The sequence below is a fragment of the Danio rerio genome, chromosome 1, assembly GCF_052040795.2.
Source record: "Danio rerio strain M-AB ecotype USA chromosome 1, GRCz13ab, whole genome shotgun sequence".
Taxonomy (NCBI): domain Eukaryota; kingdom Metazoa; phylum Chordata; class Actinopteri; order Cypriniformes; family Danionidae; genus Danio; species Danio rerio.
The window spans coordinates 42,329,516-42,355,930 of NC_141021.1; the positions used below are offsets into that span (position 1 = coordinate 42,329,516).

Consider the following 26,415-nt stretch of genomic DNA (forward strand, 5'->3'; position numbering starts at 1 on the left):
CATAATTTTCTTTGGGAAATCTGTTAAAACTTGATTAAAATTAAAAACTGAAGCCTATAGGCAAATAACAAACTGGCCAGCGCATTCAACCTTCCTCAGTGACAATTTATCCATTTGAATAATAAAAGAAATACAAACATAATAATAATAATCCAATTATTGGTCTATTAAACCACCTGACCCCCCTTGGCTACACGCACGACTATTTAATTTAACTTAATAAATTGTAAGAAGAGAGGATTACTTAATAATACATTTTAATAGCAGTTAAATAATAAATAGCAATATATATATAAACAATATTCATTCTTGGCGGGGATAACTCGTCCCCAGTCCCCACCAATGTCAAGCGCAAACCTGCCCCCTTGGTCACAAGTCTATGTCATGTCAGCAACTGTTTTGAAAGCAAAGTTCCCTCTCCATAGATGCAACTTATGCAAAAGGACTGAGTGTTTACATACATTGTCATGATAGCATAATCACTTGATAACCTGTTACTCATGGTAACTTCTGACACATATAGCTTCATATACAAGTATTTAACATATATAATTAGTGCTTTACATATTCAGTTATTCTACACAATCATTCATCAGCATAGCCTTCTCCTAGTGTTGCTCCTGTGCAGGCATACTCATTTTACACAGTATTTTTAACACACGCTGGCATGTTTGCTGCAAACACTACATACATTTTGAGAAGAGAAAATTAACTGCTTTACACTTAAAAATACTTCACACAGAGAATAAAATCTTCTTCACAAGTTCTGAAAGAGATCAAGCCTCAGCCAGGTCAGAAAAAGTAACGCAAAGATAACTCAAATAATGTAACTTAACATTACTTACCATAAAAAAGTAACTAAGTAACGCAACTAGTTAATTTTTTGGGAGTAACTCAATATTGCAGCAACACAGTAGGTAGTGCTGTCGCCTCACAGCAAGAAGGTCGCTGGTTCTAGAATCGGCTGAGTCAGTTGGCATTTCTGTGTGGAGTTTGCATGTTCTCCCTGCGTTCGCGTGGGTTTCCTCCGGGTGCTCTGGTCTCCCCCACAGTCCAAAGATATGTGGTACAGGTGAATTGGGTAAGCAAAATTTTCTGTTGTGTATAAATGTGTATATGAGCACATAACAAGTCAAATATAGAGAAACAATGTTACAATGTACAAATAATAAGGTTGTTTTGTCTTTTTACTTGTGCATTTCTGTAAACCATTACAACACAGCTTGAAATAATTTTATCCTGAGGAAAATTTAATTTCAGATCATTTCACTTGTTAAACATGGAACTTGCGCATATAACACATAGTCAGGGGCGGACTTAGTAATTTAGGAGCTCTAAGCAATACCAGGAATGGGGCCCTGGCATTAAAACTCTTACTCTATATATTTCTTTCCTCTGTAGATTCATTTTTTGTTTTTGCTTTGTTTTGGGGTTTTTTTGTAAATAAACTACATTTAAAATATATTTTAAGTGGAACCTTTATTTTCTTAATGTGAAATTAAATACAATAAACTGATAAATAAAATAGCAACTTTACAAAGTTAGTATATGTACAGTTAATTAGCCATATTTGTAATTAGATTTTAATATTTGCACGTGCAGTATGAAAGAAACGTTCCACTATTTATGGGGGCCCCAGCTTTTAAAATTCTTTTTAAAATCAGATTTTACAACATTCATTCATTTTGTTTTCGGCTTAGTCCCTTTATTAATCTGGGGTCGCCACAATGGAATGAACCGTCTTGTTATCCAGCATATGTTTTATGCAGCGGATGGCCTTCCAGCTGCAACCCAGTACTGGGAAACATCCATACACACTCGTTCACACACATAGTTTGCCAATTTAGCTTACACAATTCACCTATAGCGCATGTCTTTGCACTTGTGGGGGAAACCGAAGCACCTGAAGGAAACCCACATGAACACTGGGAAAACATGCAAACTCCACACAGAAATTCTATCTGACCCAGAACAAAAAGACAAAAAAAGTACATAAATCCCAGCAAATTATACCAGTTTATAAGATTTACACCAAGAAGGAGTTTTAAATGCAATATAATTATATTATTGTAAGAAGAATCAAAATCGTTTGTGGAAAATTAAAACCAGTAAGTGTTTCTTTGAAAATGTACATTTATGGGTGTAAAATTTAGCCAGAAAAAGCTAGAAATGTATGCATTATAGCTTGTTTTTATGAAGTAAACTGACGTGTATATGACGTACACCCGAGGTTGTGAGTCGCCGCCGCAGCAGCGCCCTCTACACTCCACAGGGCAACACTGCTCTACATCTTCGACAAGAATGGAGGAACTTGCTATCAAGCTCAGAGCTGAGGGTATCCAGAAAAAAGTCATTTCTCCGGGAAAAGGAGAGCTTTCAACGTTCCCTAATGGAACAAAGGTAACATAACATTCTGGACACATTTACTGCGATGTAATATGGAGAGGGTGAACAAAAGTAACAATAATCAATCTCTAAAGTGTCAAAATCTAGACACAGCGAGCTAACATAGCTGAATTCGCGAGTTTGTAGGGTAATACGGGTATGGGTTTCACGAAAATGACACACAGGTCGTGTAGTGTGAGATGTAAAGTATATATCGCTAAAATCCTGTCAGATTTGAAGTTGTTTGAGGTGCTGTTTCTATAAGGAAGCGCCAGGTAACGTTAGTGAGATTTAGCCGTTAGCTAAGCATCGGGATGGATACCTGATGCTATTACAACGCGGTCTTGAAAACAGGATGTGTCTGTGTGTGTGTTTTTCTGAGTTTCTTCCTTCACTCTGACAGCTCAGTGAAATGTATTTGTATACAAAATTTTACAGACGTCGTTATTATTAACTATATAAAGCCCTATACGTAAATATTTACCTTTTTATTTTTAATAGAACAATTTATTTAATAAACTAAACGAAACTGCTAAATTGTTTAATAAAGGATTATTATTGTAATTCAAAGGATGCATATGTGTGTATCACTGGTTTTGTTGTTTACATTTTTCGGTATTTATCAATTACTCTGTCCACTTTCATTAGTCTGCTAGTGTCAATATTGAGTAGGGGCTGGAGCTTTATTTTTCTCGTGTTTAGCTTTAATTTACAGGAGGGGCGTGGCCAAGTATATTTCGCCCAAGCAGTCAAACTGACGTCATTATCAAGGTTTTACTGTTAAAAAGTGTAAACAATTGGCTTATTTTTTGGTTGTTATTAGACCCACACGGAACCTGCGCTTGTAGAAATCTGCAAATTTCCATAGATTTTTAGCCCATCGAGTATTTACTTGTGTAAATGTGTGCAAATTTATATTTATTCAGTTTTAAAATTAATTATGGTGGCTTGAGAAAGCTAATATACTGTTATACTACGTTCGTTTTATATTCTTCTTCTTCTGAGGCTAATTTCTAAATGCATCTCCTCCTAGGCCGCTCATAGTACAACCACCTGACCCGGGTTGCTTTATCTTTTTCAACTGATCTGACATACAGTTTTCCGAAAACTGACCCAGAAAATTAAGTCCCATTGACTTAACATTGCACCAAACTCATAACCTTGCACAAGACTGTCATACAGACTTAAAGTTGGGCTCATTTAACTCAGACTACCAATCTGCCAATCACTGATGACCTTTCGTCTTACTAGCCTCACCTAGAAACCACTTACAGCACCCTAGCAACTGTCCCATAGACATCTATTGTAAAAAAAAACTGCCATTGACTTTAGATTAGATAGCATACCAATTCATGCTAACAATTTACTATATACTAGCAACATACTAATTCATACTAGAACCATTCTAATTTATGCTAGCAACATGATAATTCATACTAGAACCATGCTAATTTATGATAGCAATATATATATTAGTAACAACACCCTTGCAACCATTCAGAACAACCTAGCAACGCCTTTGCAACTGCTTAGCAATCACTCAGTACACCCTAGCAACATCTTAGCAACCACTCAGAACCCCCTATCAGCAACCATAGCAAGAAACATGCCAATCCATACGAGAAACATGCTAACATATATGTACTTATCTGTCTATGCCAGCTGTTTCAAACTTTTTTAAAACTACTTCAATTCTTTAAACCTTAAAACTACTTCAAACTTTCAGACTCAGCTTACTCAAGACACCATAAAGTTTGTCTAGGAACTTTACTTTTCTAGTTTCAGTAATAATATTGACTAATATGACAGTGTTTACTTGATTTATTTACAATACAGTTTGTAAGGTAAGCTGTGAGTTTTCTGTCTTATAGTAGAAATATTATAAGAGACTTTGTTTACCAAATAAGTGGATCTAAATTGATTTGCATTGTAAACATAAAATAAAAGTTTAAAAGGTACTACTTTTTATTTCATATATTAAGTTTTTTATACTCCCCAAATCATTCTGCATAAATTCCCAGATTTTTACTAAATTCTCTGCAGAAATAGCAGTAAATGTCCGCAGTTTCTGTCTGGCTGTAGTTCTTGTGAATCTGCCTCTACTAAAAGCACGTCTGCCGGTTCAACATCCGAGTTTTAGCTACTTGTATATTAAGGTAGCCTTCAGAAAAATAAAAGACCCAAGAAGAAAAACAACACAGAAATATATAAACCCTCTCCCAGCTAACATTTTGGAAGTGTTATTGCAGAGTAACACAAACAGGACACAGAAGTATAAATGCATGACTACGCACAGGACAGGTGCTGGAGAACACAGTGATCACTCAATGCAGAAGTATAAACCAGCTGTTTTTTGTGGAGCTGTAGATTGACGAATTAGCTCTTTAGTGTTTGGACTTTCAGCAGTGAAATTAAAGCACACTGAACTAAACTAAACTGAACTTTAACTCTGAAAACTGCACTGACACATTTTCAGTTTACTAGAATTTCTATGTCAAGCTAGTTTGACACAATCTATATTGTAAAACAAAGCGCTATTCAAATAAACATGAATTAAATTGAATTATTTTTCTCTTTCTTAGTCTCTCTTGGATCTTTTTACATTGACAATGTAATTCACATTCTGTATTGTATACAAACATGAATAAAAACATGTCAACTGTTAAAAATGTGTAAACAATTATTCTGATTACCAGGGTAATTTTTTGTGGAGTAATTTACACTGATTAATTGTTCACATTAAGACTAAAACTGTGCACTAAAAAAATAAACATGGTTGAACTCTGAAAATTTTGCTATTTTTTAATAAGAAACACAGATCAGAGGGTGAGTGTAGTAGTATTATTTCTGTGGGAGGGCGGGTCTGAAAATTTGCCTTTTCATGCTTAAATGTTAAGATCTTGGATAATATTTACAAAAAGTCCTACAAAATAAATGTTTTAATAACTGGTTAATTACTATTCCTTTTTCTCCTGAAAGGTGAAGTTTCATTACCGCACTAGCCTGTGTGATGGCACCTTGTTGGATGACTCCAGGACGATGGGAGGTCACAGTAAACCCATGGAGCTCATACTGGGGAAGAAGTTCAAGCTTCCTGTGTGGGAGCAAGTGGTTACCACTATGAAAGAGGGGGAAATCGCTGAATTCACTTGTGATGTTAAGGTCAGTGACATTTCTAGCTGTATTTATTTTCTATTCAGTGTTTTAGGTCTGTCTGGACTCTTATTCTTTATTAATTTAGAAATTTTTTTTTTTTCTATTTTATCAGATCTAGAATCATTTTTTAAATTTGTCTAGGAACCTCTTAGGCCCTGTTTACACTAATATGTTTTAGTTTTAAATGCATAAGTTTTGCTACGGTTACGCCTTCTGTCCACACTACGCTGGAGTTTTCGAGCCCTGAAAACGGAGCGTTTCGTAAATGCTGAAGCAGCTGTTTTCATTGTAAAGCGCTGTTGCTGTGTATCAGTGTGAATGGGGGAAATGGAGACATCTGAAAGCTGAGACGTAGCTGCAGACATCTGATTAGGTCTTTTTCCTCAATATTAAGTGCACAATGTTCAGACTTGCACCCTTTCCTTAAGTTCAGACTTCGCAAGTTTGATATGGAAAGCAAACTCCTGAGGACACTTTAAAGGGAACATTGTACTGTATAACCTCATTCACATCACCCTGCAGGCTACGTTGTTTCACCTAATAAAATGAGAACATGATATAAGGAAATGCCTATTTTCGTTTTTTATATTAACTTAACAGACACTAAAAATGTTGAGGCATCATGTAGCTACATAATTATATGACTTTCATCTTCAACTTATGCATATTTATACCAAAACGGAGCCTATAACATAACTGCTTCCTTTATTTTCTTCGAAAAATACAAAACATACATTTTACAATATAGAAAATAAAGGCAAGCAATCAGTCAAATGTGCAGAATCAGTGTACGTGGTTACATGAATTAATAAACTTATCCATGCGCTCAGCCAATACACATTACCAGAGAACAAGTAATAGATTCATTCAGAATATGTCTAACAGCTATAGTGAGATGAAATTTAGCAGAAAATCCTTAATGAACTGTCTGACGTGAGCTGCTCTCAGTTGGGGAGGTGTGCTCAAAGCACCCGCTGACTGCCTGGGGCTCTGACGTGCATACACTGCAGATCATGCCAGAGTGTGTGTGTGGTGTGCGTTTTCAGCGATGTAGTGTGGACAGAGAACTTGTCAGAAATGCCATTGTGAACGTGGATCGATTTTTTTTTTTTCTAAAACACAGTTTTAAAATGAAAACATATTCTAGTAAACGGGGCCTGAGTCTTTCTAAGACTAAAAGCTTGTTTGTTAGACTCAGCCTGGACAAAAGGAAAGTAATCTGCCTTGTAAAATAGTTTTGTATTTTATGTCTTTATTTTTTCTTTTATTTCTTTTTTTTGTTTGTTTATTTAATTACATCTTAATTTTAATTATTATTATTTTTATTATAGCTTTTTATGTGGGGCTCAAGATTCAAATGACATGAATGATGAATATTATCTTATTACTCTGTGTACATTACTGACAAGTTTTTGCACTAAAACGTTCAATAAAATATATATTTGAAACAAAAACTACAATCATATTGTGTTTAAACAGCAACTTGTACAATAGTGAACATTTTACCATGGTTTATCTGCAATCCGCATGTGTTTTATTTATTCTTGAATTTGGAAACAATATTTATGTAAAAAAAAGGTGTAATTTTAAATACGTCTTCTAAAAATATGAATGGACTGGAATTGAATTGAATTTCTTTAAATGTATGACCTTATAAAATCTATAAATTTATTTGCAACAAAACTTTTAAAATTATCATTTTTACTTAATATTTATTTGCATAATAGTCATTTTCAAATATAAAAAGTTTTAGTAAAAAGATTTGTCTGTAGGCAATAGGCATACGGCTAAGTTTAATAATAAAATTCAGATTCAAAAGTGGGCGAGATACTGTAAGGGATAAAAAAGCCAAATATATTTTCTGACATTGATATAACATGTTTTTGGAAAAAAGTCTTTATTGTATTGCTTTTGAAAAATAATACAAAAATATATAAATTTGAATATCTTTAAGTATGTGCAGCATGGAAAAGATGAGGGAAAGATCACACATCGGGAATGCTTATGGGGAAAAGATCATATAGTTTACACAAGTTTTCAGACACTGATGTATATTCATAGATTATTTTGACCTGATGATCTGAACACAAAACATAGAACATTTTTAAATGTACACATCTTAAAAACAATGGTTAAAAAAGATGTTTATATTGACAGTCATAAAGCTTTATCAGACTTTATTTACTTTCTAAAAATTCTGTAATGTTTGTAAAGTTCTACATGTCTCTTTCTCAAACAAATGTATTTAAATGTATTATGATGTATACAAAGATATTCTATATGTGTTTTATCTGAAACGTTCTATTCTTTGGTTTTTAATTATATAAATATCACTGTTAATAGGAAACTAGATTATATAAATGTGTATTTCCACAGCATGTGTTTATCGTGTCAGTACTGATTTTTGTTTGTGTTTGTACTGTAACAGCACACAGCTCTCTACCCTCTGGTTTCTCTGTCACTACGAAACATCAGCCAAGGAAAAGACCCGCTGGAAGGACAGAGACACTGCTGCGGGATCGCTCAGGTTCACTCGCATCACTCTTTAGGTCACCATGATCTGGATAAGTTGCAGTCCAATCCTCAGCCTCTGATATTTACCCTGGAATTGCTACAGGTGAGAAACAATTACGTCATATCTTTTGTATTTTTCATGAGTGAGATGATAAACATACTTACCTCAATTACAAAGTAGCTTTTGGTGATTACTTGAAGCTTTTTATGATGTCTTTCTGTTTCCTTCATCCAGGTCTTGTCTCCTGGCTCCTACCAGCAGGAAATATGGGCAATGACAGATGATGAGAAACTGGGGGCCATACCTCAGATCCATGAGGAAGGAAACGCACTCTTCAAGAGTGGAGATATTTCAGGAGCTGCTGAGAAATACTATAACGCCATCGCCTGTCTGAAGAGCTTACAGATGAAGGTAAGCTGAGAGGGACGTTTCCACATTAAATATTGCATTTTAAAATACTGATTTATTTTAACATCTTCACACACCTGCAGTGTTTCCAAAAAAAGAGTTTCCAAAAAAGAGTTATCAATATGCAAAAATCAAGAAAATCTTTGGATTTGTTTGATTCATGGATTATGTTGGCTATTTTAAAAATTGATATTATATAAGAACTATTGATAACTGTAATTTTTCAATTGGAAAAAAGGTTGGTTTTGCACTAAATTATCAAAACTATAGTCTGTTTGTTGAGTTTATGATGCAGATTCAGGACAGAGGCTATCAGCATCAGCACTGGTTTGGCAACAACTCGTCTGTATCAAACAATATTCTTTCATCTTGACCACAGCGAACGTGCTTTTCCGTTTCAAAGACGCGAGGTGCACCACACTGCCATTTTTGTTGACAAGAAAAAAAGAAGCACGGTGCTCTTTTTTTTTTGTCATTAGGAAATGACTGAATTAGCTATTGTGCGCGGGTGTTTTTATAATTGTAATATTTAATATAACATTGTGATACTCAAAATTTGCAAAGTTGTACAGTTCTGGATAACTTGAAACAGCGACCACAAGCAAAGAGCTTAGAATCACCAAGAGCTGTCACTCAATAGAACGTTCCATTGCAACAGCCCTGCGATTCCGCCATTTTGGAGTGAAAGCGATCGACCGTCCATTGGATCTTATTTCTGTTGCAATTGAAAGCAGCTGCTTTGTTTTTTATTTATTTAAAGAGTGCATTAAGGCTAAGATACAACCTGAAAGACGACAATACAACACTTACTGTCACAATCATCAGCACTTTTATTAGTTTATTTTACAGACTTACAATATGCTGTTGTTCTATTGGAATTTTTATTCCAAAATGGCCACCGTGTGACACTAGTGGCATCTAACGGCTGTTTTCCAAATCACACTAGTTTCGCCTCTTGGTGATTCTATGCTCTTTGCCACAAGTCTCTCCCCTATCCTTTAAAGTTTTCCGTAGTTGTCTTGACAACAGAAACACTGCTGTCACCCCTGCCTTTGCATTTGTTTGATTGAAGAATGAAACAAACGTGACTGAAGTGCGCAAAACACTTTGATAAACCATTCAAAAGATGCAAACTTAAAACATATATAAAATCAGATTTTTAATCGTTTATCTCAGGGGTGTTCAAACTCGGTCCTGGAGGCCCGGTGTCCTAGAGAGTTTAGCTCCAACCCTAATCAAACACACCTGAAGCAGTTAATCAAGCTCTTACTAGACATACTAGAAACTTTCTGGCAGGTGTGTTGAAACAAGTTGGAGCTAAACTCAGTAGGACACCGGCCCTCCAGGACCGAGTTTGGACACCCCTGATTTAACTGATACTATTAATCGATTACGAACACACCCTTTCAGTTAACGGTTAATCGCTTATTTTGAGCATCCCTAGTTCAAATGAATGTCAGTTTGTATGTGTTCCTTCGCAAGGCAGCTCCTGCTGTTTGTTCCTAGTAAATCTGCAGGCATCCTTCTCTGTGACAGTAAGAAAACATGTGGTTGCTGAAAAATGCACTAACAACAAATAGTTTTGACTTTTAAGCGAACTGTTTATAGAGATGGGTCATCTAAAACCAACAATTTCTCTTCATTTACTGTTAAGATGTTGGTGGATGTTTTCTACAGTACAAGATAAAAGAGGATAATTAGCTAAAACAACAGTTCTTGGTGAGTTGTGAAATAAGTCGAGGGCTTTTCATGCGACACACCAAGCTGACTGTCAGCCACTGGGCGGCATCAGACCATTGGTAGACATCTGTTGGGCTTGTTTGTTTGGCTTTTGAGTTGTTGCCTCTTGTCATGAGAGTTCACCTGTTTCAGCATCCACCATTGGCGCATGAGCACTCTGATTGGCTGTTCGACTATGAATCAGCCCATGAGATCAAAAATTTCAGAACACAAATGGTTTGTTCCAAATGGAATATAAAATAGCCTCAGAAGAGCACTTCAGTGTAAAAACAATTATAGCTGCCGTCTTATTGGTTGATCCAAACTGGCCCCTAAAAAAGGACCCTTTAGAATGAAGGATTTCAAAGTGTCAGGGTGCTTTCATGCTTGGTTCATTTGCCTGGATCGTACCCAAGTTCGATTCTCTCCACCTGCCACCTCCTCCTTTGGTTTGTGTTTATACTGTCTTTTTTTCCTTCTGAACCCCGGTACGCTTGCGTCATCATGCTGCTGTTTTGTTTATGGCCGTTGCTAGGTGATGGTCACTAAAGCGAGCGCCAAAATGGAAAGACGTCCGTACATCGCGGTCATTCTGCTTTTACTGAAGCTTTTGGTTTTGGACATGCAGAAAGCGACTCGCGTCCATCTGCCGCAAAAATTTTTCCGCCAAACGAACCCGGGTGCGGACCAAAAGTGCTAATGTAAAAGCACTCTCAAACTGATGGACTTTTCAGGTCTTCGTTGTGCAATGTTTGGTGTCGAACAACACATTCAATTCAACCCCTTCAAAGCTGCCACTCTGGTGTAAACCCTTCAAAGGGATTAGGGCATAGGGATGAGCCCTTGTGAATGGAGTGCAGTAAAAGAAGCCAGCAATCATTCTGTGGCCTTTCTGAAATATTTGCACACTATATGAATATTAAGATATGTGTGCATGAGGGAATCCCTCTGTGGTGAAAGAGAGGACTGTGGAGATGCTGCTTTGTATATGGTTTGAATGTGTGCTTCACTAGTTCTGGTTTTCTTTGTGGGATGACAATTCAAACTACTGCCACCTGCAGGCATGGAAAGATGCATCCTCTCACACAGAACGCATGTTCTTATTTTGGTCAACAGTCATACGTTTGCTCAGCTTTTCGGTCCCAATGTGTGGCAATAACACCGTCGCTTTTGTTGCACTTAAGAGTCCCAGGCCTTGGAGTCTAAATCACATATACAGGCAAATGTTTGCTTCTCAAATGAGAATAATTGACTGTGAAATATTGTGAAATATTGTGAATTAATCACAATAATCATGGTTGAACATTAAACATCTCCCCTGTTTACAGGAGCGTCCAGGTGATGAGCACTGGATCAAACTAGATCTCATGATCACTCCTCTCCTCCTCAACTATTGCCAGTGTAAGCTTCTTCTGGGTCAGTACTATGAGGTTTTGGACCACTGCTCTTCTATCATCAACAAGTATGAAGGTAAATACCAAAGTGTTTCTGTAAATATCAATGACAATTCTTGCTGTACAATTCCTCAACTTTTAGGTATGACTTATGCAGAGTTCAGACTGCACAATTTTGAAAGTATTGGTGTCACGGATGTTTTCACACTACATGACTACCTGGGTTAGTGTTCTGTCGGTGCTGTGTACACACTTTAGGATGGATCGTCGACAGAAGAGTTCACACAGCATGACTTTAAAATAGGAAGAATCACAGACAACTTTGTCCAAACTGTGTCTCACAAACAAACAAACACAAGAAATGACATGGAAACAACGCGAGGTCACGTAATATATCTCTCCTTACTAACTACGCAATGGAAAAAGAAGGCTTTAGCTTTAGAAACGCGTGTTGCTCACCTGGCTTATTAAGAGATTTAGCAATCTCTCCTCAACCTTTTTTTTTTTACTTTTTGACCGGATTGTGGTATTGTTTAGATGACATGTCAAACAGATACAGTGCTCCTGCCAAATTTACACTAGCTTTTCTTCCATTTCTTGGGTCCAAATAAACTGAAAATGAGCATTTTTAACTTCTCCTGCAGCCTCGCCCTGGGCTGCAGGTACCTGTACTAGTGAATGCTGCTCTCTCATTGGCTGCAGGTGAACACGGATGTTATTTTCAGTCAGAACACATTTTTCAGGCATTGTCGGCAATTTCTCAAAACCTGTCGCAGAGTCAAAATCAGGGCTAAAATCACGCAGTCTGAACCCGGCATTAGTTATTTTTTTCTGTTCAGCCTGACTTTAGACTTGTAAATACTTTAGTATCAAAGCCTACACTGTTATCCTGTTCCTTACGAACACACTAAAGTTAATCGACATACTAAATAATTATGCAAATAAGACATAGCATGAACATGCTCACACCATAAGTAAAAGACACTTTAAGGGTGCTTTCACATCTGTAGTTCGCTTCATTTGGTCTGGACCAAGAGCAATAAATGATACATTGTGTCGTTTTCACACCACACTGCTGGCTTTGGTCTGAACCAGTTGAAAAGAACCAAAATGCAGTCATCTGACAAAACCCACATCTCTCATTGGCCAGATGTTGTTGAACATATTTCCTAAACTGCCTATTGATTGGTCAGAATTCATGTGCGGAAAAATGCCAGTGAACTCCTGCAAGTAAATGGCTGGAAAACAATTCCAACAATTAATTAATTAATTCAAACAATGAATTTATTGAATTAATTTAGCTAAACTGCGACATGGTCATCTTGCGGAAATATTACCAAGGATCCATCAGGTAATGTTTCTCTCTCTCTGTTGGTAAAGCGCTGTCAACAAATATTTTTCCTCCATATCCCACAATGCTCAGCGCATCGGCCGACGGCAGCTGGATTAGTCCAAAAGGTGCAGTACTTTTTGCGGCTGGTCTGTATTAGTTGGGATCATATTCTCACCACAATCGAACCGCTCCAAGGTTTGTTTGAAACCGTACCGAGTCCACCTCTTCAAGCAGGTCTCTGTACGCTTTTTTGGTCTGCTTTTGGTGCGCACTCAAGTACGATTGCTGCATTCACACCTGCCCAAACAAACCGCACCAAGAGGGAAAACGAACTCTAGTGCGATTCAACCGAACTAAATAAGGCAGGTGTGAAAGCACCCTTACACTGCACAGAACTTTGCTCAGCTCAGTTTGGGCATTTCATCTGTAGTTTAGTAACTTTTAAAGTGAGTGGGAATATCACTATAGTTGCATTGCCTCTACTTCTGTGACATCATCAAACACACAAGACAAACCAACCCACAACACAGAGCCAAAAGTGGCTACTAGTGGATTGGTGTTCTTGAGCAGTGGCTTTTACTGACTGTTTATTGTATACGCATTTGGTGGCTCATGCGTCTAGTGACACTAGTAGTGACGATTCTCTAGGACCAATCAGTGATCAGCAGTGTAAATTTGTCATGTTTTGGTTTGATTGAAACCTCATCTGAGGTGGTACAAAAAAACGTACCAGGTATTAGGTATGGAATGCAGCGGAAATGCTCACAAAAATGATCTGGACCCCACAGAACTGTGCCTAAAGTGAACATTCACACCAATACATGGATAATTAGTTATTGACAATATTGTTAATTGCCATGCCATTAACAGTCATATACTGTAAAAAGCGATTAACTGATTCGACTAAATAAAAGACAATGGCTTTACTTTCTTTTAAGTAAATAAACTATGTGCATAATTATATAAAAGTAAACCGTTTTACAAGTAATGTCAACTTGTTGCTTTTAAGCAACTGGTTTACTAAATTTTTTAAAAGTAAAGTTACTTATCGCTTGTACGGTGTACTCATTCTTGTCTTTGTCAGATAACGTGAAGGCGTACTTCAAACGAGGGAAGGCTCATGCAGCGGTGTGGAATGAAGCAGAGGCCAGAGCTGACTTTGCCAAAGTGCTCACACTTGATCCATCACTTGAAGCCTCCATTGCAAAGGAGCTGAGAGCGATGGAGGAACGCATTCGGGAAAAAGAGAAAGAGGAGAAGGGGCGCTACAAAAACCTTTTTGGCTACAGCGGGAAAGCCTCAGCTGCAGCTACCACAGTGAGTTTCATTAGGGGGAATAATACTAACAAATAATTAATAGTAAAAGTCATTTAAGTAACCTGTGACATTTTGCACTTCTCTGTGTCTCTTTAGGGCTGAAACAAAGGTGAACTTCCAATTTTCCATGTTTAGGAGAGAAGTTGGAGCACATGCACTCTGAAAAATTCATCCCTCACATTCATGTAAAGCGTCACCTGCTTATTGTTCCTCATGTTTTGTTGAAATCTAGTTTCGAGTGGCCTGGCCCTCCATTTATTCCTGAACTATCATTTTAATTGAGTTACCAATGGGATCTGAGACTCCTATGAATCAGGAAAAGAGGTGAACACCAGCTTACTGCCTTCTTAATTTGTATAATAAGTATTTGAATACAGCTGATGAAAGAATTACTCAAACCTGTGCATTAAATGTGCTGTTGACCAATGGCTGTCTGAATGAAACAACAATGAAAGACAATCCGAAGATAGTAAAACGCTAGACTGAACTGTAACCCTGCAATTTTCATGTTATTCTTTTATATTTATCATGTTTATTATTTTAGTGATATTATCCTTATTGTTTATGTATACTTAATTTTTTAAGGTTGAGAAATCAAAGACGTAAGACACGTTGTTAACACTGTGATGATAGCACGTCAAAGAATCCACTTCTCTCGTTTTTGTGTGGTTAACGAACCGTCATTGTCATACCTATATATATATGTCACTACAAATAAACATTTTCATAATGCTTTTTATCTATATTTTGCATGTACGTCGTGACTAAAGCCAAATAAAATGAATGAAAATCACCCATCTCCCTTTCTAAAACAAACACTTGTTCTCTGGAATTGAAATTCAGACAAAATGCTTGATTTTGTTTTTTATTTAAATACAGAATTGCAAAAATTGGGCTTAAAAAATGTCTATGCTAATCGCAGTAACACTACATGAGGTGTACGTCGGGAAGATGGCTATGCATAATGGAACAAAGGTCAATAAGAAAGACAGAAAGAGATGGTGTTGTAAATAGCTGGGCAGAGAGAGACAGAACAATGGGGAGATGAGTACCAGAGGGAGGATGTGTGTGTGTGTTGATGTTATGTGCGAGCACTTCGCTCTGTCTCCGCTAGACACTCCCTGACGAGAGCACGTGCGTGGATGATACCTGAGGAAAAACACAAACACATATTAAGCCACATTGAATAAAACCTCATGATAATAAAAACACTCTCAATTATTAATTTGAGCAATGTCAGGCCATTTGCTTTTATATTTTCATAACAAGTCTTAAATGCAGAAAATTTAACATTGCCATTAGATGGCAGTGCATGTCAAAATTATTCCGTAATATATAGCGACAGTAACACAATATATACCTTACAGCTTAACACTGTATTAAAAATGAGTGATAAACACCAGACTTCATTTATCTGGCGGTACAAAAGCTTAACAGAAATTCTAGGGCTTTTCACACACTTAGGAAATATTGAACACGCTTCACAATTTACCCAGGGTTAACAAATCCTGAGTAATAATGTACGCTTAAGCTGCGGTCACACATTGGACTTTCGTCCTCTTAGACTTCCATTCATACGCACGCGAATGCGTCAGATCAGAAACGCAGGGTCATGCGTCAAGTTTTACAGGTCGCTGCAATGCAAAGTTCAAAATTGGTGAACTCTGACCTGCAAAAGCACATCACTTGACTGCGTGGGACCAATCAAGAGTGAAAACATGACCTCTTTGAACAGGAATTGAAAACATGGACCAATCGCTTGCTTTTTTAAATGGCTAATCATCTTGTTTAATCCCGCCCCTTTTCGCATTGCCACACGACAGAATTTCGCACACACAAACTCTAGTGTGACCACAGCTTTACTCTTGACATTAAAACTAGTGTTAATGTACTTATTTAAATATTTGCTTAGTCAATGTTATTGATTGAAAAATGCAACTTGCTTAAATGTGATAGCATTGTGCATCCTCATGTTACATTGATCACTGATATACATTTTCCAGAATGGTTTTCAGACTGCAAAAATTCCAGAACTAACTGTAGGAGCTGGGACGACTAATCGGTGTCGTTTGATTCATGGATCAATTCTGAGATATTTGTAATATGTCGAAATTCTGTCTGGAAGCAATTCTGAGCTTAATTTTTAACAGCAGATGGTGCTTTAGGCCTGTAGGTCTTATAAATCTCCTTTTCCATCACTGTTAAACACCAAGCATGTATTTTCACTACCTGACACAAGTCTTGCTGCTTATCCAAGTTTTAGGAACAACAAATAGTAACTTGACTTCTGGTTGATCATTTGGTACCAGAAGTGGCTTATATGAAAGGCAAAGGCCTCTAGATTACACTTATTTTACCAAAATAAAATATGATCATGCCTTGATTTTTAATGATTTAATTAGGACAATAAGCTCTGACAAAAGTCTTGTCACTTAACAGAAATAATGTCCAGTATAGAATATAAAGTCATGGTGCAGTGGAAAAAGCCAGCAGCGAGCTCTCTGCAAATCTCACATGGTCGCCCACTAAAGCCAAGCAGTGCTACGCCCGGTCAGTAACTGGATGGGAGACCACATGGGAAAGCTAGGTTGCTGCCGGAAAAGGTGTTTGTAAGATCAGCAGGGGGCACTCAACCTGCAGTCTGTGTGGGTCCTAACGCCTCAGTATAGTGAAGGGGACTCTATACTGCAGCTGCTCAGTGAGCTCCGTCTTTCAGATTAGATGTTAAACTGAGGTCCTGATTCTCTGTGGTCATTAAAAGCATGTGGTCTGTCCACCATGGCCTCCTAAACATTCCCATATCATAATTGGCTTCATCACTCTGTCTCCTCTCCACCAATCAGCTGGTGTGTGGTCTGGTGCAATATGGCCGCGTCAGGTGGAAGCTGCACACGGGTCGTGGATGAGGAGATCCCCCACCGATGTGTAAAGCCAATTGAGAGTCTAGAAAAGTGCTATATAAATGTAAGAAATTAATATTATTATAAAGAATTAATATTGTGTATGTAATATTGTGACTCCCAAGAGCTTGGACGACTGCATCCCTACATCTCTGCAATGACTCAAATAACTTATTATTAAATCCATCTGGAATGGCAAAGAAAGTGTTCTTGCAGGACTCCCAGAGTTCATCAAGATTATTTGGATTCATATTCACTGCCTCCATCTTACCCCAGACATGATCAATAAAGTTCATATCTGGTGACTGGGCTGGCCAATCCTGGAGCACCTTGACCTTCTTTGCTTTCAGGAACTTTGATGTGGAGGTTGATGTATAAGGACTGCTATCCTGCTGAGGGATTTGCCCTCTTCTGTGGTTTAGTAATGTATCGGGCAGCACAAATGTCTTGATATCTCGCGCTATTGATGTTGTCATCCACTCTGCAGATCTCTCGCACGCCCCCATACTGAATATAACCTCAAACGTGATTTTTCCTTTATCAAACTAGACTGATTTCTGAGAGAATCGTGGGTCCAAGCGCGTTCCAATAGGTCATCTTTAGTATTTATAATGATTGGGGATGCAGTTCAAAACATGATTCATCTGAAAAAAAAGAAATCGATGTTCTGCCACTTTTCCAAAAGATCAACCAGAGATCAAGTTTTTTTACTCTTACAACTGGGATCGACGACAAAACTTTTGTCAGGTAGTGTATAAGGCTTGGCACAAAGCAGCATTAGGAACAATAAGTCAGAGTAAAATGCAAAAGCCTTTCTTAGAGCAGGCAAAAGCAACACTGCACGAACACAGAACTGAAAAACTGAGAACAACTCTCTCGACTGCCCTTAGGCTCACATTACTCCAGGGGGCTAAACGTCACTGACTGTTACAAATGTGCTGCATGCTGTACTGTGCTCAGAAGGCTTTGGAGTACCTCTCTTCAGTCTCTCCATGGCACTTTTGCTGCCGGCGTAGGTAGGCCGAATTTCACGGCTCATCTCCTCAATGACGGAGAGCAGCTCACTATAGGTAGATCCCTGGGACACTTTGACCGGCTACAAAAAACAAAACAAGACAGCCGTTGAGGAAGTCTGTGTGACACCCTATTTACAAAAAAAAGTGTAATACACACTACAAATCAAAAGTTTGTAATTATTCAAAAAGATTTATAATTTATGGCTCAATACTTTGAATTTTAGGGGAATTTAAAGCCATTCTGGCTATCTTTATCCAAATGTATGTTAAAATGTTAAATTATGGGTTGCACTTTCAGTTTAGGAAACTAATATTCAAACAAATATTTTAAATAATTATGTTGTTTTACAAATGATTCTATCAGGTCACACTGATGACTGAAATAACGATAATGAAAATTCTGCTTTGCCTCTAAAGAAATAAATGACATTTTGGAATTAGGACTTCCAAGCAATCAAGCAATTGCTGATAAGAGAAGAGTGCGACATAGCAGAAAAACAGTGGAGCTTTTATTATGCCACAGTCAACCTCTTCCTTTTTTCCCCCAAATTGTGATCATGTGAAGCAGCACAGCAGTTTTATCATACTAAATAAATTTTAGGCTTCTGTTATACTGCTGCTCTGATTAGTCTAATAAAATATGCGACATAAAACAAGGACCGTCATTTTCAGTTTTCTATAAAAGCAAAACATAAATCAAGGGTATATGTACAGTGGCCGAGAGAGCTCAATGTGCTGCAATTTAAGTAAACACGCGCAATTACAAAACTCGCAAGCAAATTTAGTAAAGATCCTTATCCATTTGACAGCTGTGCTGCGAATTCTCCCAACGCAAACATAAAAAAAAATAAATAAATAAAAAACGCACTGCTTTTTTAACACAAAAAAAATAATAAAACAGCTGCATTCTCACAACGCAAACAGTTTAAGAAAACGCACTGCATTTTTTACAACCCAAACAATTTACGAAAACGCACTGAATTCTCAAAACGTAAACAATTTACGAAAATGCACTGCATTGACACACTCAAACAATTTACAAAAACGCACTGCATTTTGTCACTCAGTTTACGAAAATGCACTGCATTTTCTCACAATGCAAACAATTTACGAAAATGCACTGCATTTTGTCACACACAATTTAAATAACGCACTGCATTTTGTCATACTCGTTTTCAAAAATGCACTGCATTTTTTACAATAAAACAATTTATACGAAAACGCACTGCATTTTGTCACACTCAAACAATTTACGAAAACGCACTGATTTTGCTCACAACACAAAAAACTTGACTCAACGAAAATGTTTCAAGGTGACCCAAAAACTGTGTCGTAAAAGGTTTGCGTTGTGTGAAAATGCAGCGTATTTTATTATTTGTTTGCGTTGTGCGAAAATGCAGCACGTGTGCTGTCAAACCGATGAAGATCTTTTCTCAATTTGCTGCCGTTTTTTGTAATAGCTATTTTTTTGTTTTTTGTAGTTTCTTAAATTGCAGCACGTTCAGCTCTCTTTGCCACCAAATGTATGACATAATTAGCATGGCAACACTGGACACGGTTGTGTCAAGTTAAAACTGCTCACTTCTCTCAATTTCTACTTAACATTTGAGATAAAGCAAGTACACAAGTTAGCAAAAAAACACTTTTACTGGGTTTTGGATATTTTAATTACAAGAACACTTACATTTAATCTTAACATAATATGAAACCAAAACATACACTGCCTCATTTATGCCCCAATGCCTATATAAATGTGTTAATTGTTCATAAAATTGTATTATAAAAATGTTAAACACAACATTACAGCAATTATATTATATTCATTAAATAATGCAGCCACAGTGAGCCAAGGAGGCTTTTCCAAAAACATCTGAAAAACGTAGTTCAAAATTTTGACTGGTCGTGTCAAAAAGAACAGAAATGTACAGGTTTGAAATTAATCATTGTTCCAATACAGCAAATTGCAAAAAAACCCCAATGTCATCAAAACATGCCTGTACAAAGCCCATCGATGGAGGACCGAAGTCACTAAATGCTGGTCTAAAGTTTGAAGAGGAGGCCAGTGATGGAGAAGAGCCACAAGATCCTGAAACCAGAGAACAAGATAAAGACCAATCACAAATCAAGGAAATGTCAAAAGGCCAAATTCGACCAATGAAACGTTGCCACCCAGTGTGTTTGTGTGTGTAAGGAAGTGAGGAGAAACAGAGGCAAGACTGGGACACACAGATGTGATGGCACAACACTAACACTGGGGAAACAGTTATGGTTTTAAAAATAAACGCTGCAGGGCGCGGTTAGCAGCACGTTAAACCACATTTATGTAATGAGCAAGACAGATGGCCATGGCTCCTTTAACTCCTCCCCCTTTTATCCGTGCCTCTGACCTCTTTTACTGTAGGTTCACTGACCCTTTCCTTGGGATTAAAACGGGGCGTTTAAAAAGATGATAGGCGTAAAATACCTCAAAATGAAAGAAGCACGTAAAAATGAATGAACAGAGAGCACAATGAAACTCACCTGGAGGAGTGTGGTTGGAGCCGGTGGGTGCGGGGGCGATCGGCTTGTAACTCATATTTACACCGCCGTCGACTGTAACCTCGCGTGATGAAAACTTTCTGCTTATCCCCCGAATGTAATCTCGTTGGGCTTTGGCGTCCGAAGCAGGAACGGCGTTGACCTAATGCGAACACAAAGAGCAGATGTATAGATATGCATAGTGAGGTGAGACAAGATAAAGGCTAGCGGACAGCAATGACGGTCCCCTCTCAACTTAACCGGCTCGAAAACCGCGACTTGTCCATTTAAATCGCCCGCATTTGACAGACTTTTCACTATTTTGTGAAAATGTACACCACGTGCAGCGTTCATAGAGTTGTAAACATATAGTTTGTGGTTTAAAGACGGCAGGATGCCTGTGGTGATTTATGAAAGGTACATTTAACAACCCACCTCTTCCGCAAACTCGCTCGACAGCGACACGCGCTAAATATCCAACAAGCCGACAAATGAAACCGACAACAACAACCGGGAACACTTCACGACTCGCTGAACGGTTAAATGTGGTTTCTGTTCGCCGGTTTGTAGTTGTTCGGGGAGGTAAATATGAATATTAACGCACGGGAATAGTTTCTGTGCGCGGAGGTGTCGGTTCTTCTCCTCTCTTCCTGCGCGTGCTAGCCTGCTATGTTATTTTCCCATGATACTCGGCAAAAAGAGTGACTGCGTCATCAGGCACGCGCCTCTGCCGCCTCTCTCTCCCCTTCTCCCTCTCTTTTCCACAATGAAGATTTCATTCTGGATTTTTCTTGTTTGTAGAAAGTGGAAAACAGTGAGTTGGTAATATAAGCGTGTGGAATGTTGATAGTCGAAGGCGTTTATTATTATTATTATGATTATGATTATTAGATAATATTATTTTGTAATTGATGAAATAGAGCCAGCTAGAGCAAACTATGCATTATTGTATGCCTGTTTGGAAGTCTTTAATGCCAAAGTGATACATTAAACACACATTTTGCAGTCTACAATTTTTTTTATTATTTATTTTGTAAATGCGTATTTTTTATATATATTGCATTTTATCATGTATGGCCAATATAACTGTAGTACTTCACAATCATGTGAAGGTCTCTCCACACCACCACCACACCAGGGTTGTCACTAGATCGCACACGGCTTTGGCAGAAGCTAGCGAGAATGATTTATATTATTTATTTTTACATTTCCCATTGTATTTTGTTATTGTCTACCCGCACCCCAATCCTACACCCAATCTTACTGACCCAACAGTACAAAAATGTACTGTTGAAAAATATTAATTTATTAAAAACATTAATTATTGTTATAGAATCACAAAAAAATGCTGCTATATTTATGTGCATATCTCACTTCCGGCCGGCCACGTACCTAGACTGTACGCCACAACAGACACAGGACTACAGCGTCACTGGGCTCACCACACCCCAGCTATTGGTGGAGTGGCGAGACAGTGATAGACCCAATTCGGTGGATGGGGATGATTGGGAGGCCATGATGGGTAAGGGCTAATTGAGAGAATTTTGGCGATTACCCTGGGATTAAACCCCTACTCTTTTATGAAAAGTTTCATTAACCAAAGAGAGTCAGGACCTCAGTTTAACATCTGAAAGACGGCACTCACTGACAGTTGTGTCTTAGAGCTGTAATTGGGCCATAAAAATTAGGCTCGACAGGGCCCAAGCCCAACAGAATTCGGCGTGAGCCCGACAGGGACATTTTGATTGACAGCTTTTTAAAAGGCCAAACCCGTTTACAGCCTGACATTATTCAAATGTGCACAGGCACACAGCTCGTTTGCCTTTTTTTCAAGAATGAGTCATTTATATGTTTCAACATAATTTATTCGTAACAAACGTAGGCTATAGGCCACTTGGAAGTTGGAACAAAGAAATAAAATAAGTCCTCTGTAACATCGTAACATCTCGGCGCTCTACACTCTCAGAAATAAAGGTACGCAAGCTGTCACTGGGGTGTGGTGCCTTTTCAAAAGGTACACATTTGAACTTGAAAGGTCCTTATTGGTACCTCATAGGTATATATTAGTACCTACTTGTACTTTTTTGGTACTAATATGGACCTTTTAGGTACAAATTCTTACCTTTTGTAAAGGTACCAGCCCCCAGTGACAGCTTCTACCTTCATTTCTGAGAGTGTAAAAGCCTAGCTACATTCACCTAGCCTTTAAATTGGCCAACACACCCATGAAAAGAAGTCTTTCTTAACAAATTAAATTAAAATGAATTGTAAATTATGACGGGTATTTGGCAATAACAAAATTTAGATAAAGGCTCTGAGGGATTTGTTTCGCCACTTCTCTTCACAATCTGGCCTTAAGGCGACGGTGAAGCAGAATATTAAAAGAATAGCCTAATGCCAACATTAGTCTGTATACTCTGTCCACATTATGATTTTATGGTTTAATTAATATTTATTTATCATTTAAAAACCCTTTACTCACCAAGATTAGGCTACGTGTTTTTGTGGAGGAACATTATTGAATCCACTGTAAATTGCTTTAGCGCAGTCCTGTGCTCAGGATGGTGCATCCAGCGGCACCGAACACCCTTTCACTGCTGCTGCTACAGGCCTAGATGCATAGGTCTGATCTGGCTAATTTTGGGTAGGATTGTTTGTTCATCTTCTACCAGCCAGGAACATCCATTTAATTTCCCATTACAGCGGTTTCAATGTAGCGAGTGACCTCGTCTTTTTACCTGTCAGCTTGATGTTTAGCGCTTTACCGCCGGGTCCTGTCAGGTTCGGGCAAAGATCTTTAGCTTTATTGTGTCCCCTTCACTTTACTGGGGCATTAGGACTTACACAGTCTGCAGGTTGAGCACCCCTGCTGGCCTCACTAAAACCACTTAGTTCCAACAGCAACCCATTTGGTCTCCCACTGACCAGGCTCAGCTCTGCTTATCTTCAGTGAGTAACCAGTCTTGGGCTGCAGGGTGCTTTAGTATAATGTGTCCATTATTTTTAAACAATATAGATGTCTACTGACCACTCTGACATCTGACTGAAAGAAAATGTCAGTTAATCAGGATGCATTAGCTGGATCCTCTGGCTTGTTATGTGCATAGTGAGATGGATAATCTGCTTACGAATACTAGATCTGCCAAAGTGAGATCAGTAATTTGGTTGAAAACCAACCGCTCAGACAGCCAACTATTTATTTATTCATTAACTCTTGTGCACTGTTCAAATTTACTACTCACAAAACACACAAAATGACCTATTTTCAATATAAAAAGTAGTTGTGGATTTTTTTTACAGTCTTAGACATGTGAATGATTAGTAACAACACTGGCTTTGATGCATTGTTAGATTTAAAGTTTTTCCCTAATTTATTGTTGATGGCTGTTTTTGGCCCATTGACTTCCTTTATAAGCACATTTGATGGTGCATATATGTTTGTTTTTATTTACTCCATGTAGTTCGGAGAGCTGAGATGTATATTTTGATTTTCTTAGACACATCAATGTAACACTTTCACAAACTCACAGACACACTTTAGTTTGCTTTTATACTGCATATAGGCGGTTCATTCAGCTGTGGCGACCCCAGATTAATAGAGGAACTAAGCCGAATAGAAAATGAATGAATGAATAAATACTCCATATAAAATCCAGAAACTAAACTTTTTTCACAGGTGTATCTAAAGGCTTAATGGTACCAACTTATGATCAACAGTAAAAATTGCAAAACTTACCTCCTCTCAACAGGGAAAATCAAAAATGCATATGTATATTGTGTAATGGTTTTGTAATGAAAAAAAATGTGGTTATAATGGAAGCCAATGAGGCAAAAACAGCCCCACGGTTGTTTCAACTGTCCAAGATTGTGATAAAAGGTTAAAAAAAATCCAATCCACAATTACTTATTGTATTATTGAAAATATGTAATCATTTGTGTGTTTTTTTTCACCAAATCAATGACATCATTTATGAATTTGCCATTTAAGGAGTTAAAATCCTGTAGATTTCTTAACAACTTAGTAATTTTGATCTGGACTGAGGTTGATTAACAGATTTGTGCAAATAAATTTTTAAAAAAGGTTTATCTGATGCATTTTACAGCAGTTTATTTCAGTGGATGTTTTCATCTCTAACATAACCACACGGTAGTACATTTGCTCAGAGTGTATCATTAAGTAAAAAAAAAATTAAATCCAAAGCATTTTCTTAATATATGTGTCAAAATAAGATTTGTCATTAAAATCATTCTGCTAGCTGAAACACTGAAAAAGTTATGGCCAAATTAAGACTCAAAATGACCCCAGAGTGGATAAAAACCTCCCTAACAGTACATAAGAGTTAAATAGACAAACATGTATAAATGTTTTATACTCCTTTAGTTTTCACATCAGAATTTGTCATAGTGTGATTTTTTATGAGTGTGGTATTATTAATATTCTTGAATGAATTATAGCTGAAGCAGATAATGAAAATTATTTCTTATTTGATTCCAGCCAAGGGGCCCAACAATCCTAAAATGCACTCTCTATCCTTTTATTTATTTTCTATTTATTTATACTGGTGATTTTCTGTCTCTCCTTTCTACATTTATCGTAATAAAATCTCTCATTTCCCTTTTTTTTTTTTGCTTTGGCTGCGGGACCACTTCATTATTGATAGTAGGGGACAAATTTGCGTAGATGTAATAATTAAAGTTGAAATTTTATTTGTTAGATGCTTATCATACAAAATATAATGAAATGAAAATATATGGGAAAATGATGATATATACTGTATAACGGTATCATTTATACTATAGGCATTTATTGGGGGCCCCCAGATTTCCTGGTGGCCGCTTACCTCGCTTATTGGTTAAATCCGCCCCTGCTTGCTGCTCTATTTACTATTACACTGGATAGCAATTGGAGGTCACGGTGGCGCAGTGGGAAGCATGATCACCTCACAGGAAGAAGGTCGCTGGTTCGAGCCCCGGCTGGGTCAGTTGGCATTTCTGGAATTTCCCCATGTTCGTGTTGGTTTCCTCCTCCAGGTGCTCCGCTTTCCACCACAGTCCAACGACATGCTCTATAGGTGAACTGAATAAACTAAATTGGTTGTAGTGTATGTGAGTGTATGGGTGTTGCCCAGTGATGGGTTGCAGCTGGTAGGGCATCCGCTGCATAAAACATATGCTGGATAAGTTGGCGGTTCATTCCGTTGCAACAACCCCTGATTAATAAAGGCACTAAGCCGAAAAGAAAGAAGGCAATTTTGTTGGTACTCCACCTGTACTTTGATATTTTATTTGCACAAAACTTTTTTGTAACAAATTGTACTTGCATTAAATATATTTTCTTTTTGTAAAATACATTTTATTTGTCACAGACACAACAATTGGAAGCCTTGTGTTTGACCGTCATATGATCTTTAAGGCTTACAATGTGTTTTAAGCATGTGTTGTAACTTTTAAAGCTTTACAAATGATTTCCCCAGTACTCATGTGCAATCTCAGTTTAAAGCCTGAAATAAGGTGCTGACTGGTTTCTGGATTTCCTCAGCCTTCATTTTTGGGCAAAGTAGAGTTTTCGATTAGTCTTTCTGATGAGGTTGTCTGTATTGATTCGCCTGCAGGTTTACCTAGGAATTTGCAGTCTAAATTGGTCATTTGCCATCTATTGAGGCACTGTGAGTTTTGTCTGCATCAAAATAAGTTGAGAACCACTGATATATAATGCATAGTAAAAGTGTCTGACTGTTGCAGCGTAGACCAATCA

The 26,415-nt window shown here is 37.6% G+C and overlaps 2 protein-coding genes across 6 annotated transcripts; one reads left to right on the plus strand and one right to left on the minus strand.

Annotated features, from left to right (window-relative positions):
- The first annotated feature begins 2,278 nt into the window (after positions 1–2,278).
- Positions 2,279–15,020, plus strand: aip (AHR interacting HSP90 co-chaperone). Of its 3 annotated transcripts, none has more exons than XR_015475540.1 (7): positions 2,279–2,400; positions 5,365–5,547; positions 7,970–8,158; positions 8,291–8,467; positions 11,512–13,779; positions 13,947–14,227; positions 14,324–15,020. XR_015475540.1 is itself a non-coding variant. In NM_214712.1 (7 exon segments), coding segments are annotated over 7 exon segments (1,029 nt in total). In that variant the 5' UTR covers positions 2,299–2,301; the 3' UTR covers positions 14,330–14,961.
- A 59-nt stretch (positions 15,021–15,079) lies between these two features.
- Positions 15,080–21,331, minus strand: cdk2ap2 (cyclin dependent kinase 2 associated protein 2). Of its 3 annotated transcripts, XR_015475729.1 has the most exons (7): positions 21,096–21,331; positions 20,664–20,823; positions 20,138–20,229; positions 16,004–18,223; positions 15,909–15,950; positions 15,778–15,861; positions 15,080–15,735 (listed from the first exon to the last, which is right to left on the minus strand). XR_015475729.1 is itself a non-coding variant. In XM_087235625.1 (5 exons), the coding sequence occupies exons 2-5, from the start codon at positions 20,716–20,718 to the stop codon at positions 15,309–15,311; spliced, it is 336 nt and encodes a 111-aa protein (XP_087091751.1). In that variant the 5' UTR covers positions 20,719–20,823; positions 21,265–21,331; the 3' UTR covers positions 15,080–15,308.
- Between the last annotated feature and the right edge of the window lie 5,084 nt (positions 21,332–26,415).